The 20,371-nt window shown below is 34.9% G+C and overlaps 8 protein-coding genes and 1 non-coding gene across 9 annotated transcripts; 5 read left to right on the top strand and 4 right to left on the bottom strand.

The window, feature by feature from the left end:
• Positions 1-855: 855 nt before the first annotated feature.
• PHYBLDRAFT_73094 (hypothetical protein) lies at positions 856-1,583 on the top strand (the record flags this gene model as incomplete). Its single annotated transcript, XM_018442779.1, has 3 exons — positions 856-1,027; positions 1,096-1,158; positions 1,195-1,583. 3 exons carry the CDS (start codon positions 856-858, stop codon positions 1,581-1,583), a joined length of 624 nt encoding a protein of 207 aa, XP_018290729.1.
• A 134-nt stretch (positions 1,584-1,717) lies between these two features.
• Positions 1,718-2,900, bottom strand: PHYBLDRAFT_168952 (Homeodomain-like DNA binding domain-containing transcription factor; the record flags this gene model as incomplete). The annotated part of the gene is made up of 2 exons (XM_018435976.1): positions 1,718-1,761; positions 2,642-2,900. The coding sequence occupies 2 exons, from the start codon at positions 2,898-2,900 to the stop codon at positions 1,718-1,720; spliced, it is 303 nt and encodes a 100-aa protein (XP_018290728.1).
• An 866-nt stretch (positions 2,901-3,766) lies between these two features.
• PHYBLDRAFT_73092 (hypothetical protein) lies at positions 3,767-5,345 on the top strand (the record flags this gene model as incomplete). The annotated part of the gene is made up of 7 exons (XM_018442778.1): positions 3,767-3,786; positions 3,848-3,882; positions 4,132-4,206; positions 4,399-4,427; positions 4,553-4,579; positions 4,653-4,826; positions 4,980-5,345. 7 exons carry the CDS (start codon positions 3,767-3,769, stop codon positions 5,343-5,345), a joined length of 726 nt encoding a protein of 241 aa, XP_018290727.1.
• Positions 5,346-8,231: 2,886 nt separating this feature from the next.
• PHYBLDRAFT_146001 (hypothetical protein) lies at positions 8,232-9,465 on the top strand (the record flags this gene model as incomplete). Its single annotated transcript, XM_018431579.1, has 5 exons — positions 8,232-8,296; positions 8,373-8,652; positions 8,899-8,970; positions 9,046-9,246; positions 9,307-9,465. 5 exons carry the CDS (start codon positions 8,232-8,234, stop codon positions 9,463-9,465), a joined length of 777 nt encoding a protein of 258 aa, XP_018290726.1.
• A 67-nt stretch (positions 9,466-9,532) lies between these two features.
• Positions 9,533-11,431, bottom strand: PHYBLDRAFT_73924 (hypothetical protein; the record flags this gene model as incomplete). The annotated part of the gene is made up of 3 exons (XM_018442946.1): positions 9,533-9,892; positions 9,941-10,866; positions 11,302-11,431. 3 exons carry the CDS (start codon positions 11,429-11,431, stop codon positions 9,533-9,535), a joined length of 1,416 nt encoding a protein of 471 aa, XP_018290725.1.
• Positions 11,432-11,542: 111 nt separating this feature from the next.
• PHYBLDRAFT_73923 (hypothetical protein) lies at positions 11,543-12,288 on the bottom strand (the record flags this gene model as incomplete). The annotated part of the gene is made up of 2 exons (XM_018442945.1): positions 11,543-11,991; positions 12,063-12,288. The coding sequence occupies 2 exons, from the start codon at positions 12,286-12,288 to the stop codon at positions 11,543-11,545; spliced, it is 675 nt and encodes a 224-aa protein (XP_018290724.1).
• A 1,750-nt stretch (positions 12,289-14,038) lies between these two features.
• PHYBLDRAFT_168948 (hypothetical protein) lies at positions 14,039-15,211 on the top strand (the record flags this gene model as incomplete). The annotated part of the gene is made up of 3 exons (XM_018435975.1): positions 14,039-14,157; positions 14,726-14,835; positions 15,090-15,211. The coding sequence occupies 3 exons, from the start codon at positions 14,039-14,041 to the stop codon at positions 15,209-15,211; spliced, it is 351 nt and encodes a 116-aa protein (XP_018290723.1).
• A 36-nt stretch (positions 15,212-15,247) lies between these two features.
• Positions 15,248-15,320, bottom strand: PHYBLDRAFT_t143. The gene has a single exon. It is a non-coding gene; the product is annotated as a tRNA-Thr (tRNA).
• A 236-nt stretch (positions 15,321-15,556) lies between these two features.
• Positions 15,557-19,782, top strand: PHYBLDRAFT_168947 (hypothetical protein; the record flags this gene model as incomplete). Its single annotated transcript, XM_018435974.1, has 4 exons — positions 15,557-16,427; positions 16,637-17,898; positions 17,942-17,968; positions 18,865-19,782. The coding sequence occupies 4 exons, from the start codon at positions 15,557-15,559 to the stop codon at positions 19,780-19,782; spliced, it is 3,078 nt and encodes a 1,025-aa protein (XP_018290722.1).
• Between the last annotated feature and the right edge of the window lie 589 nt (positions 19,783-20,371).

The raw sequence follows: 20,371 nt of genomic DNA, 5'->3' as shown, positions 1-20,371 counted from the left end.
TAATAGCATTATTTTCTTGTTTATGTATAAAACTTAAAGAAATAGATATAGATAATGAGGGCTATAGTCTGATGCTCTTTTACTGACATCATCAAGATAAGTACTACTGATCAAAAGGGGTGTTAATTGAAAGTGCCAATGTGAGTTAAAGCACACCTTTTTCAAAAATGTACGGTTTCAGTCAAAAATGCCTCTTGGTAAATAATAGTAATGACAGTTAAAATTATTTTTACCTTTGATGACAGCATCAATCAAAACGCGTTTTAGTCGATAATGATAATAAGTATGATATGGACTTGAGTATCATAACATTTACTTTAATGTTGATAAAAAGGGGCTAATTAACTATATGATGTTCAGATGTTATATAGCTACTGTAGAGTATATTTGAAGTTATAACTTTAACTGGTACAGGGTTTTGTCATTGAGAACTTTAACCAAATTTCATGCTATATCTGCAATATGTATAGAGTAATATTGTTATATCATATACTTTAAAACGTTTAATATGTAGATGGTGCAAAGTATGAACATTTATACATATAATATTGATTTAAAGTCTAATTCATTTTATCTTTATATTTCTTACAGTTTTATTGTGGCAACACAAAAAGACTATATCATGTTCACATGAGCTACTGCAGACAGGTGCGGACAGGCACATACAAATGCATAAGCATCCCTTCTTTTATATGTTTTGTTTGTAGATCTGTCTGTATCTTTTTCATATAAATAGCTGTCAATTGCTTGTAATAAATTGTTGCCTTTCTCAAACTCAAATCGCTCTTATTCTATTTGTCTAAACTATCACCTTTTCTTTTCAACTCACTGCTTATCGCTAAAAAAAACTTAAACATGTCTGATATTAACACAACTCTCCTCAACTCAATTCAAAAGATTGAGGTTGATCTTGCTGAAATCAAGCAAGCATTGCGCAAGCTTCAAAGGCAATTTAGCAATCAATTTGTGCCAGCAGTCAGTGCGGAAGATCTAACTACAATGCAACAAAGCATTATTGAGCAGAGTTGTAAGTCATATATATTCTGTGCTTAGATGTTTATTTACTTTATTAATATTGTCATACATTTTTTGTAGCTCTTGAGCACATTGCCAAGTCTGTGAAAAGAGCCCAGCTCACAGAGTACCCTGATCAGCTCGGTAAGTGAGTAATCAATACTGGCGGCAAGTTTAAAGGAAAAAATGAAGCACAAAAATACAATCTGTTGCTTCAGATTCTTCACGAGCAGGACTGGAAGGCACGCTGCAAAGAAGTTCCACAAGGGCAGCCTTTGCCCCCATTAGTCCCTCTTTCAGATTATGATTTGACAGTAAAAAGACTGCATCTCAAAACATTAGGCCGTACGGTAAAGCATGATATCATTGACAAAGACTATCCTGCGGCCTCAAAAGAATGGAAGAATATCCCAGAGAAAAACAGGGAATACTACATCATGCATTTGGAGAGGTTGGCAAAGAATGGTGGATTGCACATCTACCAATGTAAACGAATGTGGTGTGCAAGAAGCCTTCTTCGGGAAAGCTTCAAGAGCGACAACCAGACACACAAGAAAAGAATGGCATAGAAGAACAAAGTAAGTTTATCAATTAACAAATCTATATATTGTAAACTTTAATTAACATCGTTTCCTTTTATTATGCTATACAGTCACAATCAAAAACGTTTTGACCTCTGAGCCCAAAAAATGCATGAGAGAAATCATGGCATGTATTCAACATACAACTGCTCCTCAGTAATAAAAGCTAAAACATTCAAACTTCAAATAAAAGATTATATATATGTTTATTATTGAAATATAGAAAAAAATAAAAGATCAATATTTTGTATGACCTCCTTCGGCCTCAATTACAGCCCGGCATCGATGCTGCATGCTTCCGGCCAAAGTTGACGAAAGTTCGAGACCTATCCTTCGCCACTCTTGTTGCATTACAACCTTCAGATCTTCAACATTGTTAATACTGGCCCTCTCATCACTCATGCGCCTCTGAAGAGCCCACCAGAGATGCTCGATGGGGTTGAGATCTGGGCTTTGAGCGGGCCAGTAGTCAAAATCTTGGATCTCATGGCTATCTTTCCACCACCTTGAGTACGACCCAGTATGACAGCTGGCGTTGTCCTCTTGGAACACGAAGCTCCTGTTTTGTTCCCGCAAAAGATTTTGGAACCAAGGGAGGAAGTTCTGAGCCAAAGTGTTCACGTATTGGTCTTGGTTTACGTTACCATCTAGGAACACCAAAGGGCCAAAACCACTGGCCCAGAAACAGCTCCAGATCATCACACTACCCTTCCCCCACTTGGTTCCTTCAATGATATTTTCTTCCTTGAACCTTTCACCGACTTTCCTGATAGCTCTAGCTCCTCTATCATTACTCTCAACTATGAACCGTGATTCATCTGACCACACTACACCTCTCCACTGGTCATCTGTCCAATTCACATGCTCACGGGCCCATTCCAGCCTTCTTTTCTTGTGGCTTTCGGTTAAAGTTGGCTTGTGAGCTGTGATATATGATCCGAAGCCCAAACGCTTCAGACAACTGATTATTGTCTTTCTGCAGACAAATACCTCCATGTTCTTTAAGGAAGCCCTTAGCCTAGAAAATGAGGCAAAGGGGTCCTTACAAACTATTTGAACAAGGTGTCTTTCTGTCCTCTCGTCAATCTTTCTAGGTCGTCCGGACCCTTTTCTTGGCTCGGGCGATCCTGTCTCGTCCACTCTCTTAATGGTGTACTTGACAGTGAACAGACTCATACCAACCACCAATGAAATCTGGGTCGCCCCGTAATTTGCTAAATGCATGTACATGATGCATCCGTATTTATAGGGATTGGCCTTTTCATATGATCCGTGGGTGTTTTCTGATGAATTTACGTCTTGCATGTTGGATTTGATTAATAATATTAGGAGAAAACAATGTTTTTATTTTTATTTTTTCGATTTTTTTAGGCATTTTTTGCAGGGGTCGAAACGTTTTTGATTGTGAGTGTAGACACAGCAAGACATAAGTGATTCTTCGCTTTCTTCTCCTGATATGTCAGAAACTAGTGATGTTGAGTCGCCCATAATAGCAGATGTGCTGTAAGTTACCATTGTTGCTTTTTCTCATGTGCTGTTAATACAAAACTAATATAAACTTCTTACTCTTTTATATAGGTCTCCTCCACCCACAGCAAGTGTCAAGTCTGCTCGCAAGAGAAGCCGAAGATCGTAGTTTGGCTGCTGTGATTGGCCGAGTTTGATTTTTTTAGTCTGTCTTTAGTGCATTTTTTTTTCTTATCTCATCATTTTTCTTTTTATGTTTTTATTCCTTTTTTCTTTCATATAAAAAATTTATCGACCTTTTTCATATGATTGCTAATGTTGTAATTACAAGAATTTGAAGCTAATGTACAGCATCTACAATTCTGCTACATTCAAATATAAAAGGAAATGGTATATAGTCTTTTTTTTGAGAAAAAAATTAATAGTAATATTTTTGTACTGATATATTATACTCGGGAGTCATTCTATTATATATAAGTATATTGAGTAGAATAAACACTTTGAGCTTTCTAACAAGATGCTCATTCCGGTTGTATGAATCAGATTCGAATTAGCTTTATGTTATATGACTTGAATCTTTGCTCAAGTTTTTCTTCTTCTACAATAATGACTTTCTATAGTGCTTATGGTTTATTGCATTTCTTATATATAGATCTTAAATATTAATACATTCTTTAATATATATATATATATTCTTAAAGTAAATGCTTATTTTACTGAAAAAGTAAGCATATTATATAAAGGTAAGCATTATAATAATATTATATTTATTTATTTATTTTAAGTTTTTTCTCAAATATTAGTATATTTGTAGAAATTGGTAAAAAATAATAAGTGCTATCTAAGATATATTAGAATACCCAAAGTATATGAAATAAAATTTGAATAGTAGTGTTTTACTGCATACGTTTTGCAGTAGCTAAACAAAACCATTTTTTATTGTGAGTGGCCAATGGAATTGTTTTTTTATTATTACTACTATTATTATCATTTTCATTTAAAAAAACATGCATTGAAATAAAGATTCAATTCAATTAAACCCGGTTCAATACTGTATAATAAAAAACAGACCATTCTGTTAAAGCTGCAAAGGAAAAACAAGAGGCTGTGCTAGAATTGAAAGCAATAGAACAAAAGAAAGAATGTAATAGAGAAAAGGAAGGACGCTTGATTTTTTTTTGAAAAAATTGTAACAGTGCTTGTTTTGGCTTTTTACATAATAAATAACTGCCATTTTTTACATAGTAAAAAATGGTAACAGTGCCTGTTTTGGCCTTATAAAGAGTTATAACAGCCATTTTTTATTAAGTAAAAAATGGCAGTTATGTTACCAAAGTGTTAAATGTTATCATTTTCTCCGCCATAGTGAGTGTTTGTGCTATATTGAGTAATATGATGCATGCAACAACTTCTCTTATCTATGATACATTGTATAATGAATTTCTTGTGAAATTTAGAGAATATAAGAACTTTATTTTGTACTTTAACAGAATGTGGGTGCCAAAAAAAGAATTATGGTACAAAGCATAGAGATTGGTATAAAACTTTATTAATTATTAGCTCATTTCTAATATGTAATATAAACAATAGGCTGCAACCTTTCACACCAATAATTTAATAGAGTCTTATTACAATCAGCTGAAGACTTTCTATCTTGGACGTGCAAGATCTCTTCGAGTAGATAGACTTATTTATCTTCTGGCCAAAGTCTTGACTCTTGACTACAGACAAGAGAACGTTAAGACGTTATATGGATTCCAATCAGTATGTCTTACACACCAAGAAGAGCAAAAAAGGCGAAATGTATACATGTTAGATAGCAATACTGCTATGGAAATGGTTGAGAAATTGAGTGATACTGCATTCACTTGCTGATCATTCACAGTTGATTTTGTTATATACAACATTGAGCTACAGAATGGTTTTCTGCAAAACTGCACTTGCCCTGATACTTCCAAGCTTTGCAAGCATATCTTTCTCATCAATTGTATACTAGACATTTCCTACTCTTTGCGTCAAAGTCTTTCCTCCTCTCCCTCTGCTGTCTATGTATCTAATACTGATACTAAAGCAGTAGTTGACACTTCCCTTCTTTCTGATGAGATAGAAGCTGATATCATGAAGTATCGTCAATTATACTCTGTTGAACTTGACAGCAAGATAGCTGAGTACAAGGGAATTCCAGAAGACATGAGCCAGTTCTTAAATATGTTGAAGTTTGCATACAAAAAGCAGAAAGAACATGGCTTCCCCTCTCAATCCCGTCCACCTCAACAAACATAATTTTTTTTATTATTTTTTTTTATTATCAATTATCAATTATATACTATCAACTACTATCTTTTTTATTTTATTTTTAATTGTTATTTTTTTTAAAATTGTCTTTATAAAAAAATCAAAATCAAAGAATCTTTTAAGTTGTGACTTTCTTTTCTGATTGGGAAATTAACAGTACTCAATGGGGGAAGAGAGTTGGGGGGTCAATGTGGCTGCTGTGTATTCTATATAAGGAAGGTTTGTTGGCCAACTTGACTACTGTTTATAGAATAGTGCGTTATTTCAAAAACAGTCTTAAGGTTTACAAAAAAAATCTTTGGGTGTGATAGCCAATGTTATTGAACTTTTCACAATATATTCAGTCAAACATACACTCAATATATGTATTGCTTTCACATTTATTAAACTGTTTTGGACCATCAATTAACTTTTTGTCTTTCACTTTTAAATTTTTTAGTAACCCAAGTAAGTAAATTACATGAAATAAATAAATATCACAGCAATTATGTATAACTAGGAAAAAAACAATATCAAATATGTAACAGAAGCTTTTAATAATAAGAATAAATAAATAACTATAACTTTATTATATTCAATTAAAAATATTTTTCTATCAAATAAACAAAAATCAAATCATTAAATCAATTCATGTTTTCCAAATCAAAAATAAATAAATAAACCAAAATCTTGAAAATTGTGTGGAAAAAAATTATCTGTTGTTATCATTTTTCCAATGCTTGAATTATTTGTTTTCATCCTCTTCATGCTTGAGATTATCTGTTTTTATCTTGTTTATACGCCTAAGATTATCTGTTTTCATCCTTTTTGTGACCGTCAAAATATAATCAGAAAATGTAATAAAAACACTTTGTTTTGGAGTAGTCCTTTTGTTCTAATAAGAATTAGCTCTTATAGAATATAAGAGGGTATATCTATAAAGAATATAGCACAGATACTATATTAATTAAGGGTTGGTGTAAAGTGGGGACAAACAACCCTTCCATATTGGGATTCAATATCAATTTACATTAAATAAAGTGCTTTATTAATCAGATAAAAATTCAATTTTTATCTCAATGAAAGACAATTCACTGCAAAAGACAACCGATTTAAGTAGCTTAATTTTTGTTTAAATCCTCCAAAAATTGGTGGTTTATGTTCAATTATAGTTCAGTATTTGTTACAAAAATTGATTCATTTAGTTAACCAAATAATGAGATTATAGATACTAAAATCAATAGATAAATTGAGAGTTATAATTCCCTCTTTTCTTGAAATGTTATAATTGTCTGTAATTCTGGTTATATATTCACCCATAACTTCAAACCGTATCTAAACCCTACTTGTTATGGAATTGGCTTTGAACTCTCTACCTCTTAAAAAATTTTATTTGCTTTAATTACATGATATTATTGGATAGATCTCACTAAAATTGACCTAGAATCAGTCTGAAATCTGACAGGAACCAGCATTCAAATGAATGATTGTAAAAAAAAACTTAAATAGATCTTGTTGACATCATCAAGAGATGATGCATTTGAAATAGAATCTCATGAAAAAAATGGTTTTTATTGATTTTTGAATGGTTGGAAAATATATTTAGCTATTTAATATGGACCACTAATATTTTTTTAAAAGTGTGTATTCGAATAGTACGACTTGTATACATGTTATACTTGCATTTATTGGACGGCTTGAATACATTGGATGACCTGACTTATACTATACTTCCCTACCTTATTGGTTTCATGTATTTGGTGCGTTTTTTGGTTTTACACTTCTTTAACTGAAAATAAAATCCTTGGTATTTTCTTGGAGAATATGTTTGTTTGGAACTACATTAGCTTAGAGCAAAAAAAGATACAGTAGTATTAATACATGTTTCTTTATGAAATAAAATGAAATAACATACTTACTAGATCATTTATGGGGGTTCATAACAAATCTCGCAATAGAATAAAAATCCGTTTGATTGATATTTTCTTTTAAAAAAAAGCAAGAAATAAAATAAACAACTTTATTAATATGTACGCTTTGATTGTAAAGACACTTGAATTACTTACATATTATAGACACGCGTTTGCAAAAGGGGGGAAACCAGTATGACTTGAAAAAAAGGCGTGACATATTTATCTGAGAAGAAGAATTGATAAGTTACATTATTTAAGTTGAGTTATATATATATTACCTTTTCATAGACTGAAAATACCAGAAAGTATATAGTGTCAAGAGCAAAACATCTTTTATTACAAAATGGGTAGAAGCCCTATCATTTTAAAAATAAAAGATATTTAGTCAGCAAGGTGTTTCATTTTTGTTAGGAGATTGTTTATTACCTGTACTGTTTTGAATGCTTGTTGAGTGTATTGTTTATCTAATATATATTAAGATGATTCTAAAAGCCAAAAGTATTAATAAAAGTTGAGATCTTAAGAGTAAGCTTACCAAGACATATAAAAAGAGACAAAACGAGAAGAGCAGGTTAAAGAAAGAGAAAATAAAAAAGAGGGCGCGGTTATTCTATTAAATACGAATTCGGGGTTTTTTTTTAAAAATAAATAAATCAAAAAATAATTTTTGTCTGTAACTTAAAATTGAAAGAAAATGCAGTTGCACTATGCCAGCAGCTAATACATATGAAAAACAGAGTATAGTATAAAACCATATTATTCAAATACTAATACATAATATAAGAATAAAACATGTATTGAAAATTAAATTAAAGAAACACATAAAATACTCACAACAAGAGTGGAAACATTCAAAACTGTTCTTGTTATGTAATAGATTATGGTGTTCTCTGAGAAAGAATAAAACTTAAAGCCCAAATTAAACATAATATAAATAGACCCTTTAGATTTAAAAAAAAACAAGTTATTCTTATTATTCACAATGTCAAGAAATCTCAATAACAATTCAGTTAACAATGCTTTTGGTGAAGAACCTTCTGTGGGAAGGTAGATTAAAACCAGGCAGTCTTCAATTTTCTTATATTAATTTTATTTTCGTTTTTTATAAAAATCAAAAAAAAAGCCCACCAAGAAATACCAATGATATAAGGACGATAATGTTGCAACACTCACAGGGAACAGTGAGCAATCAAAGATCACTAGCACCAAAGAGAGCTCGGTTGAATCTTGAAGGTGATTCGTCGGGTAGAACTCGTAACATCCATGATGTGTACGAGAAACTTGATACCATGAATGGTGTCTTAAACACTGTTTTGAAGAACACATCTTCCGAGAAAGCCGAAGCCACTGCTAGTAATGCAGTTGAGCAAGACATGTCGCTTGGACGTCAACCAACATTGGATGTAAGTAATCATAATATGTTTTTATGTAGATAGAATTTAATATACATTTATATTATAGCAATTGTTACGCAATTATTTGAGTGAAGAGAAATTGTATGACCAATATAATACCAATGAAAATAAAAACAGTGAGGGAAACAGACTCGTTCTGAAGTCTGTTACCAATTATCTTTGTCGTCAAGAAGAGGGATAAAAGGTGGACTTGTCAACTCTTCGAACTAAGATTGTACGGCACATTGGCAACAGAAAGTTGCAAGAAAAAAAACAGGAGAAAAGAAGCAGGAAGAGAATCGATGGGCCTGTCTTTGTCAGCGACGTGTAAAGATAAAAAACACATGCACACAATATACTAGATGTGATATTAAATTAGAAATATTATATATTTATATATAGTCGTGTGAAAGAAGACGATCTGCCTTGAAAGCCAATTGGACACACTTTGTGAACAGCTTTGGAGAGAATTTTGACAGTATTCTCCATGCTGATTACATGTCAGACCTTGAGAGTGATGACAAAAGAGAAGAAGAGGAACAGGATTCGTTCTCAGAAAAGAGTTTTTTTTGGAAATTCCACCCAAGCTGGAGAAGCAAAGAGGTATAGTACAAAAAACTATTTTTTTGGATGGTGTGTAATAATACTTACATTGACATATAGGGAGATAGGTTTGTTGATGAACTTGATGCGGATTATGAGGCAGCTCATGATAAGAAAAATAATACCCATCCATTCGAGCATAAATTTAAAGGGATAAGAGATAAGCAGCTTAGCAAGACCAAGGCAAACAAGCTGCCATCATGGTCAAAGAAACAATAAGATAATAAATCAAATATTTTCTAATAAATTGATAAAAGAGTGCAAAATAGTATTTTATTAATATTATTTAAGCTTCTATTTTTTGGGGTAAAGGGATTACTAAACGTTTAAATTCACTAGTTATAGTAAACCTATATTTTGCAATTGTGATTGGTGAATATAAACAATGTACTGGAATAATACATTCATAATTAAATACAGAAGAAGGTTTATTCCAGAGCTCAATGCCTTCATTTAACATTGGCTGGTAACTCCCCGAAGAATAACTAGAGTACCACTCAACAAACGCAAAAGTATGGGTGATGACAGTTTCATTGATGGTTAACAAATGTTGAAATAAATACAGTATACGGCCAGGAAATGCTGCTTTATCTTCACTGTTATTCTCAAGATAATAGGTGCGAAAATAAGATCCAGAAGAGTATTCCTGTCCAAGAAGAGATATTCATTTCATTTTTTCAATTCGGTTATTGACAAAAATCTGGTTAGACTCGCAGTTTGAATAATGGCCAAAAAGATCGTGACTGCCATACGCGTGTCTGTAAAACTCCAGTAAACATTCATAATGTCCCTTGCACATTGTAATCCTTTGGTCGAGTTTAATCAGAAACACTGAAGGGGGCAACGGCTCACAACCCAAAGCAGAATGACAAGGGTTTAACGAATATTCAACAAAGTCAGACAGAGAAAAGGTACTGGCAGTAGAAGATGGATGCAATGCTGCTAATTGATCTTGACTATTTGAAATGCGATGCAGAAAGTCAATTGCAAACTGGGGAAAATGGTTGACAAAAGATTGTATGAAGCTGCCAATGTATGTTCTCTCCAAAAATCTCTTCATCATCGTTGATTCGAAGCTGCCTTTTTGATTTGTTTCAATATTCTTCAACAAACCATTGTATCTCTCAAAACTGAATAACCAGAAAGCATAAATTGGCCCAAAGTCATGAACACACTTGCCAAGATGAAGATGTAGATGCATATTTGGTGTCACGGCCGATTTTCCATATAGTGTCTGAAATCTTGTACAAAACAATTGGAGTTTACTGTGGGCTTCATCTATTTCTTTGTCATTAATCGAAGGTTTTGTGAGTAAGCGGCATGAGTTAACAAACAAAATCCAGTTTTCGAGATTCTTGGCTGGGAGCACATGCTTCAGAACAAATGGAGAGTATATGACACACCACGACTTCCACTCGTCAGCTTTCATGAATGAAAAACCATCAGCAATCTTCTTTGCTATACGTGCATATCCACAAGGTACAACAATACCATTGGCAAGCTCTTGCATAGTTAACTGATTCTTTTCATTGATGTAGTTACACTCGCGCCATATCTGAATCATTTGCTTTGCAGTTCCAAGATAGAGGTTATGCATTGGGTCTATAACTGTAAAGTGGGCTGGGTCAAAGTAAGATAACCAATGAAGCTCTAACCACCGAGTGCTGTTTTATTTTTCTAGGCGTGTTTGCTCAGTATTGTTCAATGCATTTGCCCAGCTGACAGTGTGTTCCAGATTCATTGTCTTCATGCGTCTCACCCAATTGCTATACTTGAATCCAGAGTAGTCAAGCTTGCTAGTCTTCTTTATAGTCATAAATTGTCATTGACATTTGTGACAGGTACATGTGCTCATGTGGCCAGTAAATCCAGAGGTTTTGCAAGCGGCAGGGATATCACAGGCAACACACATCAATGCAGCACAAACAACAATCTTTCTATTTTGTGAGTCTGTCATTTCTAAACCAATGTACATCTCCAACAATTCGTCAACGAGCGGCTTCAAGTAATGATTCATGCTGTCAGTGCTTGCTTCCTTCGGCCCAGGCATTGTACCAACAAGAATGACATTTTCAGACTTAAGGCGTTCACTCCGTGGGAGATTGTTGATAGAGAGATATATCGCACCACTGGAATGTGTTCGTCCATCAAATGGCTGAAACCAATTGATATTCAGAGTCAACATTAAAGATCGGCTATCATCAACAAACCGTCTGCTATTGATGTCTTTAATATCACTCCAAACTGCACCATCGAAAATGTCAAGTTTGGTGTTTTCAATTATTTGACAATTTCTTCACAAATTGATCTTGGACACGAAATCTGGCTTGGAGAGTTTTTGTTGCAAGGCGTACTTCAGAGAGTGGAATGGATATACCATTGCTGGAAGAGAACGATTTCCAGTTGATACTTTAAAGAGATTGTTGTTGCAAATGGCAGATTGAGAGAATTTCTTAAATGTACAGACTCTTTGACTTGTTTCTGGAGGATAAATCGAATGACATTGTGAGCATGCAATGTATACTGTCATTCCGTCTGTTACCATGTTAAATCCTGTTTTATGCTTCAAGCTATTGATCGTCAGTGGAAGGGCACCAGACATATCACAGAGAGACAGTAGAGTATTACAAAATTCAATGAGAATCAATCCACTGCTTTCCATCAAAAAGATCAAGTGAAATATGACAATGAATACTGCAACAAAGCGGATATAAAAGGGCATGTTATCAAAAGATGAAGGACGGACTATGAAGACAAAGGTTAAGTTAGTTCAAATTAATATATTGATTAATTGTCTATACCATATTAATTCATACTTGATTCTACTATCGAGGTCCCACTAGTCTCATCAAAGTTTTCTTCTTGTTCAAAATCAAAACTGGTATTGCCTTCTTCAATCTCATCGCCATCAACCATAAATGCTCCTGTAATTGTATCTTCGGCAGTAAAGATGGACTCTTCTTGAGACAAAGGTAAGTCAACTGGAAAGGAATAATTGTTGTAAAGATGTAGAAATAAAAATATAATTACAATTATAATCATATAAAAAATAAAAAATAAAAATATATATATCAGTTTCAATTATTATTTTGTTCATTTATTTTATTTTATTTTCTTACCTTCTTGATCAAATTCAATGTTTTGTTCTTCATTTTCATCTTCATATTCGCCTTCTCCTTCGTTTTTGGAATCATAATCATTGTCAATGTCACTGTCAATACTATCTACTTCTATGTTGTCAAAATGTTCTTCAGGAACATCTATTTTATGAATTAATTTATATTAATTTTACATGTACAGCTCGAGTTATTCTTGTTATTTACCCATTGCATTGTCTTTGGCAACAGGCACTATATGTTTCTCATAGTGTCATTGTGCATTTTGTCTTTTCTGTTTCTTTCCACAGCTATCCAACTTTGTACAATCTGGACATTTGCAGATAACATAACTGTCTTTCTTTTGATTATTGGACATGTCGATTGTTTTAAATTATAAAAAAAATTATATAGATTTTAAGAGATCTTGATCAAGGTCTTTATATATCAAAAAAAATTATAAATAGATAAAATACTGCTCTATGCCATGACTATAGTATGCCAAGTAATTCTTTGATACATCTACTGCACATATCATCATAATTATACTCATATATCGTTAAGTCATTAACCAAGTCAAATACTGCATATATTACTAAAAGTGTATGCAATTTTTTTTAAAGTCTTTTTTTAGAATTATAATATTTGGTATGATGATGATTTGACCATGACAAAAAATAATCCAAAAATGGAACATTCGCCTTTCACAACATGTGAAATAAAAAAATCTAATATTTTAGTTCCATATATCAAAGGGAAAAATCATGCAAAAATATTGCCACAGTAAAAATGAAATCACAACCTTTTGTCTCGTTCCCTTGAAATATATTGATTAAATATTTGTTCTTATATTCACATTTATAATACATAAAAAATATTTAAATGATTTATTTTGAAATAGAAAAAGTGAAACCTTAAGAATATATATAATTTTTATTAAATATTATATTAACTTTTGTATAAGTGTTTTTTCAGTGTAATTTAGAATTATATCAAAGAAGTATATAATACAAAAAAACCCAATTTTGTAATTTTATGGCTAAAAAAAATGACGGTAGTATGATTTTACAGCTAAAAAAGAGCGATCTGAAATCACAACAGAAAAAAATAGAAATTATTTGAAAAAATTAAAAATCGAAAATTGTAGTAAAATTTTTGCAAGTTTTCAGGAACTAAAATCAGTGGTCTTTTGCAGTGATTTTTATTGAGCATAAAACATTCTTTTATCTAGATAAAATTAGATTTTTGACAAGATAAAAACACTTAATTTTTCTAGTGATAGCAGTATTATTCTATAATAATATTATTTAGTATAAAAATTACTAAATGTACCATTGATTTTATGATCTTGATTAAAGAAAAAAAATTTTAGTGTACTTAAAAAGCACTTGTTGTTTACTTTTGAAAAGAGAAAAATCTAAGCCTCAGTACAATAACTGAATATCAGTATAAAAACATAATAAATTCTGCAAAGTTGTTATTTATTACTTGGATTGCATTGATTGTGTTGTGGGGAGAAAATAAAGCAAAATATAATATAGACGAAAGAATTCGTGAGAACTTGTGTAGGTTGTTTATTTCAAAAGAAAAGTAAAGAATGATAAAATTCGATTGTCTTTCTACACGGAACTATCTACTGATATTTATATGTTTTTCTAATTTGTAATTCAGTGTGTGCTTAATTAATCTTTATCACGATGAGTCATCTTCCAGGAGTATTGTTCTTCTGGAAAGATCCCGAAAGACCAATTAATATGATACTTCTCCAGTCAGATCAGTCCAAGAGTTTTGGTAAAGAAGAGCATTTATGCTATTGGTAATATTTTAGTATTCCGACCCAGATACTTGGGTAATGTTTCATAATATTAGATAGTTGTAGTTGTAGTCTCTCAATTAAGTATTTATATAATAAAAGAAATATGTAGATGAAATATAATGATGCCATATATATAATGTATATGTATTTGTATATCCCATGTCATGGTGATAATAATAAATAATCAATTATGTGTATGATGATCTGTGTATTAGATAATATCATAAAGGGAGATCCGTTTGACTGGAATAGCTGAGGATATTATTTTATCCTTCAGTCTTACTCTCAGATTCAGCAGTAATCAATACTCATTCACAACAGATTGCATTGATTTCATTTATGAATGTTTATATGTCATATCATGTCTTATAAAAGTGTTTTTTTTTTCTAAAAAAAAGGCAGTGTGATATTCAATTATCAATGGTTTTACTGGATTAATAATAAAGATTATGAGTTCTTGACTTCTTAATATAGCTTTAAGAGTCTTCTGCAATAAACTTTTATTTCAATATCAGTATTCATATACCTAATTAAGCTGCAAACAACATAAACATGGTAAAACTTGTAGGAGATTAAAAAAGTTGCCAGGTTTGCCAGGTTTTTTAAGAAAGCCTGACAATTTTTTTCTTACTGTCAGAGTTGACATTGGTAACCAAAATCGGAATTTACAAGCAACCAGTAATGGTTGACTTTTTAGGATAAAAGATCTTGACTTTGCCAATTGGTCTTTCACACATGTTTTAGATGTTTAAGATGGTGAATATACTTGTAGAAGATATTACTGGAAAACAAGCATCTAAGACATATTATTGTAGCTATTCTTTTAGCCAGAAATCAATTATTATTTTATATAAATAGTTAAAAAATACATTTAATAAAAAGCATCATGATTTTTAGCTAAAAACTATTCTTAAAAACTTAACAATTTCCAGGGGTATTGATTCTGCAACTTAGTTACAAGTGCCAGAAAAGAAATACCGGATCGAGACTTGACATTATCGTCATTCAGATTGGCTTACAAGAATTTGGGCACAACATGAGCAATATCACTTAAAATAATAAAAATGAGTTCTACTATTTTAATAGTAGATGCCTTCTGCCAGAATTGAACTGGCGACCTTCTGCTTACTAGGCAGACGCTCTGCCAACTGAGCCAAGAAGGCACTGCTCTTTCGCTTAAGCATTTTATTTGCCTGGTTCCAAAATTTTATTTTTGACGAATCCACATATAAAGTGTATCCATCCATCAACATCTTTACGCAAAACGATCCATCCATCACGAAAAACGTACCTCCCATTGCCAAAAGTAGTGCAGTCCTTGTCCTTGGTATCCCAGCTGTCAGCAAAAAAATTTTCAGCTCAATCAGACAACATCACGCCATCTGCATTCTCAATCCCAATGGCCAATTTGCAAATTGGCAACATGCAGGGATTGCCAACTGAGCTTACCTCATTCCTGACAACATTGCAGGCACAAATCATGAATGTGCAAAACAGAACCGACCAGTTGGAGCGACTTGCAGCAGAGAATGCAAGACTAACTACTGAATTAGACTATGCTAGAACAACAATTGCTAATCTGCAGAAGCAATTAGGATCTCAGAGTGCACCTGAAAAAAACTTTTCAGAAATTTCACTTTCGAACCCAGCCGGCGCAGTAGGTGCTCCTGACAAAAACAAAGAACCAGGTCTGGAAGCCTCCACTTGGGCTACTAAAGCCAGTGTTTCTCTTCCTGTAACTGCCCCAAAAATGTCTACTGTTCCCTCTGCTCGCCGTATTGCAGCTTCTGTTCGTATGTTTGCTCTTCCCTCTGGTCCTTCAGGTTACGAATATGTTTATATTCCAAGATCAAGACGCCTTAAGCACAAAGAAGTCCGTTCCTCTCTCCGCACTCTTGGTGTGGATTCTTCTCGACTTTTGGACATTAACTTTCCAGCCAGAGGTGTCATTGGCATCCTTGTTCATGTCCAGTATGCTGATACATTTAAGGCCAAACTGACAAATGCTTCTGTTGAGATTTTGGACGCATTTGATCCACTTGATCCTGATAATGTTGCTGATCCCAAGTATGCATCTCTGTCCACTCATGAACTTGCCAACACTGCTGCCATGCTTCACCATGATAGATGTCTCCAAGCCCTACAGTTCTTGCGCCCACACGTTGCTATCCCAGTTGGTCACTTCTTTTGTGAGGAAGGGTGGATCAGTGAAGATGAAATACCAACACGTACTACTCTTACCAATGCTACTGGCGGGTCTTTGTTCAAACGTCAGCGCAGCTCATCAGTCACTATGTCTGAATGAGTAATCTCAATATCGGATTATGGAATGCCAATGGCCTGCAACCCAGAGCCATTCAAGATACCCTTCAACACTGTCAGTCCTTACATATGCTCTTCATTACAGAAACATGGCTTCTCTCTCCCTCACATCTTCCCACATCATGGTCACAAATTCACTTGTATGGGTCTCCTGTAGCTGGCACCTATAGGGGCTCTATGGGTGTTTCTGTTCTCATATCACCTCACTGTCCTTATGCCGTCACTCAAATACCTATGCCCTCCAAATATGCTCTGGCTGTCAAAATTGGCTCACTCAGAATTGTATGTTTATATCTTCCACCAAATATGCCCACTCATGATGTCCTACATGTACTCTCTTCCATTCCTTTAACACATGATACCATTCTTTGTGGAGACTTCAATGCAAGACTTGGCTCTGTTACTGGTGACTATGCATCAAATTCTCGTGGACTGGCACTATGTTCTTGGATAGAAGAGAGATCTCTATCAGTTGTAAATGCAGATCTTGCACCTTGCATACCAACATATATTTCTTTCCGCAACAACTATGAAATCAGCAGTATTATTGACCTCTTTATAACTAATATGCCACTCATCAATCCTTCTCTTCATATTGCTACTGACTTGTCTCTTGGATCAGATCATCGCCTTTTATCACTTTCCTTTACCTATGATCTACAGCACTCTACCAATATGCCACCACCATTACGCAAGACATGGAACCTCTCACGCCTCAATGAACCTGATGTCCATGCTCTTTATGCTCATACCTTCAATCAAAACTCGACCTCCCTCCTTTCCACCTTGCAAGACATTGTACAGAATCCACCACTCACTAGACCCAACATTGATGCTATCACTGATGAGTTCAATCTACTCATTTATGACTCATTAAATAGCTCAATTGGACATCGACCCTCTCGCCCAAATCATTGGAAATCCTTCTGGAATGTAGCTTTGCAAACAGCAGCAGATCGTCGTAACCAATGTTACAAAAAATGGCGCCTAGCAATAGGTATTGACAAAGTTGTTTGGTGGACTAAACACAAGCATGCACAGGCCGAATTCCGATCTCAGGTTCAGCAAGCAAAACGTCAGTCTTGGCATGTCTTTTGTCAGTCTATGGAACGTGACTTCAGCAAAGCAACATCAAAGATAAAGCAGTTAAAACGCCATAGACAGCCACAACATACTTTCCAGCACGATGATGGACCAGCCGTAGCAGCAGCAACAATGTGTGACTATTTGGCAACAGTATATAGTGGACATATACTTCCAGCAACCCGACCACCAGCACCAATGACCACTTGTAACAGTGTGCCTTTTGCCTCTGATGACTCTCCCTTTACCTCACCAATTGTAGAGGAATTCATGCAATTTATGCCTAACCGCAAGGCACCAGGACCAGACCATATCAGAGCTGAAATGCTAAAACCTGTAAAAACACATGTCTCACCCATTCTTACTTTATTATTTACAGTTTGCTGGCAATGGTCATATGTTCCAAGTTTGTGGCGCCAAGCCCAGGTCTTCCCAATCTTCAAGAAGGGTAGTCCAACTGACCCGGCAAACTACCGACCAATCTCCTTGACCTCTGTACTACGTAAGCTTTTTGAGATGTGTATAGCCCCCCAGTTGCACACGTACTCTCCTCCTTTGGATGTGGCTCAAGGTGGTTTTCGTCCTCGCCGTGGTGCTTTGGATCAAGCTCTCTGTCTCCATGATCTGATGAAAGCCTATTATCACCGTCATAAGCACTACCCTGTTGTTGCATTTCTGGATATCAAGGCTGCCTATGATACAGTAGATCGACGAATCATCTGGCACGCTTTACAACAACGTGGCACTCCACCAGCCCTTTTGGGCCTCTTAGTTAACATGTTTGACAATGTCTCCATCTCTGTCCTTCTGGATAACTTTTCTTCACACTCGTTCTCACCTGCCACTGGGGTTCTCCAAGGTTCTGTCCTCAGCCCACATCTGTATTCAATATATATCAACTCCCTGCCCCCATTGCTCTGCACAGTTGCTCACTCACAAACTACAACCCATGTTCCATCACCCTCTCCTACCTCATTGGATGCATATAATGCTCTTCTTGCTCCTTCAGGTGTAGATGGCTTTGGACATATTCATTTCTCAACACTCATCAATTCTCTGCTCTTTGCCGACGATGTAGCTATTTTTGGTTCTCTTTCAGACGTTCAGGCCATGCTAGACCTTGCTGCAGACCACTCTCTTACTCTTGGATATCGATGGAGCCCCACCAAATGTGAAGTTATATATCCCAAAACACGTGCAAGCTCGCCAGTTCCTCTTCTTTTATATGGTCAAGTTCTCCCTGCCACTGACCTGTTTATTTATCTGGGTGTTCCTTTTGCCAATAAGGGTATTTCTTCCAAGTCCATTGCCACTCATAGACGTTCTGGTACACTTGCTACAATGGCAACCCTAAACTCTGTTGGTGCTTGTCGTTCTGGTTTTTCTCTGCTGCTCAGTTCACGATTGTATAAGACCTTTGTCCGCCCAAAGTTTGAATATGGTTTGGCGATCTCCACTCTACTGAAACAAGATATCAAAGTGCTGGAGTCCATTCAAGATAAGTGTCTTCGCATGATTGTTGGGGGGCATGCCACGTCCTCTACAATTGTGTTAAAGCACATCTGCAATCTGCCAAGTATGAAGTTTCGTGCCGATGCTCTTATGGCCAAGTTCTGTATAAGATCACGCTTTTTGCCAGCCCAGTGCCTTCTGTCTCTTTTGCACCGTCATCATACCATCTATTCTTCACTTGTCTCCTTGGGAAAAACCCATCTTCTGTCCAATCTCCCTCCAACACTCAAACTTCGAAGCCCTAGTGCTGTAAAAAATCATTTTGAAAGCATTAGAGAAGCTGGATTTGCAACCTTTCTCCAGTCCAATACGCAAGTTCTCATTCAAGCATGCCGCCCAGTTCTTGGAGTTGATCCAATCTTGTTTTTGCCAGCCTCACGTGTGGAACGTAGCCGTTTGATTCGTTGGAGAATGGGGTGGTTACCAGGCAAACCAAAGGAATGTCCTTGTGGATCAGATCACACCTCACGCCGCCATTTGTTGGATTGCCCACTTGTTCCTATGGCACTATTTGAACAGTTGCCTCAACCTGACCAAGATCAGATACACAGAATTGATTTTGCCATCACATCCTTGCCTTTGTCATCTCAAGAACCACGACCTGCTTACTGGATACCACTGCTGACTATTCTCTGGCACATAGATGTTATATGTAATCCTGATGGTGACTATTCACATGAGACTGAACATGGTGCTCTTTGGATATAATTTAGACTTTTTCTTTTCTTTCATAGCTCTTCACTTCCCATTGTTCTTTACTCCCTTTATCTCTCTTCTTTCTCTTTTGTCCTTTGCTGTCTGAAAAGTTCTTTGTTCTGCAATTCTGTCTCCTCCCTTTCACTGTTACAACTATTTTCACAGCTGCAAAGTGGAGAGCAGATTCAGCCATTGAAGCTAGTATGATTTGATCTTCTCTTTCCCCTCTCTTTTTTTTGTCTTTTGTGATCCCTTGGGACTTTTTTATATCTTCTTTTTGTACTTTGGAGGCTATATGATCTATAGATCGCCAGCATTATCTCCTTTAATAAAATATAATCTTTAACCTGAGCCAAGAAGGCACTGCTCTTTCGCTTAAGCATTTTATTTGTCTGGTTCCAAAATTTTATTTTTGACGAATCTACATATAAAGTGTATCCATCCATCAACATCTTTACGCAAAACGATACATCCATCACGAAAAACGTACCTCCCATTGCCAAAAGTAGTGCAGTCCTTGTCCTTGGTATCCCAGCTGTCAGCAAAAAAAAATTTCAGCTCAATCAGATAACATCACGCCATCTGCATTCTCAATCCCAAT

Source organism: Phycomyces blakesleeanus, assembly GCF_001638985.1.
Source record: "Phycomyces blakesleeanus NRRL 1555(-) unplaced genomic scaffold PHYBLscaffold_12, whole genome shotgun sequence".
Lineage (NCBI taxonomy): Eukaryota > Fungi > Mucoromycota > Mucoromycetes > Mucorales > Phycomycetaceae > Phycomyces > Phycomyces blakesleeanus.
The sequence above is the reverse complement of the archived record's forward strand: the minus strand, read 5'-3'. Positions and strand labels throughout refer to the sequence as shown.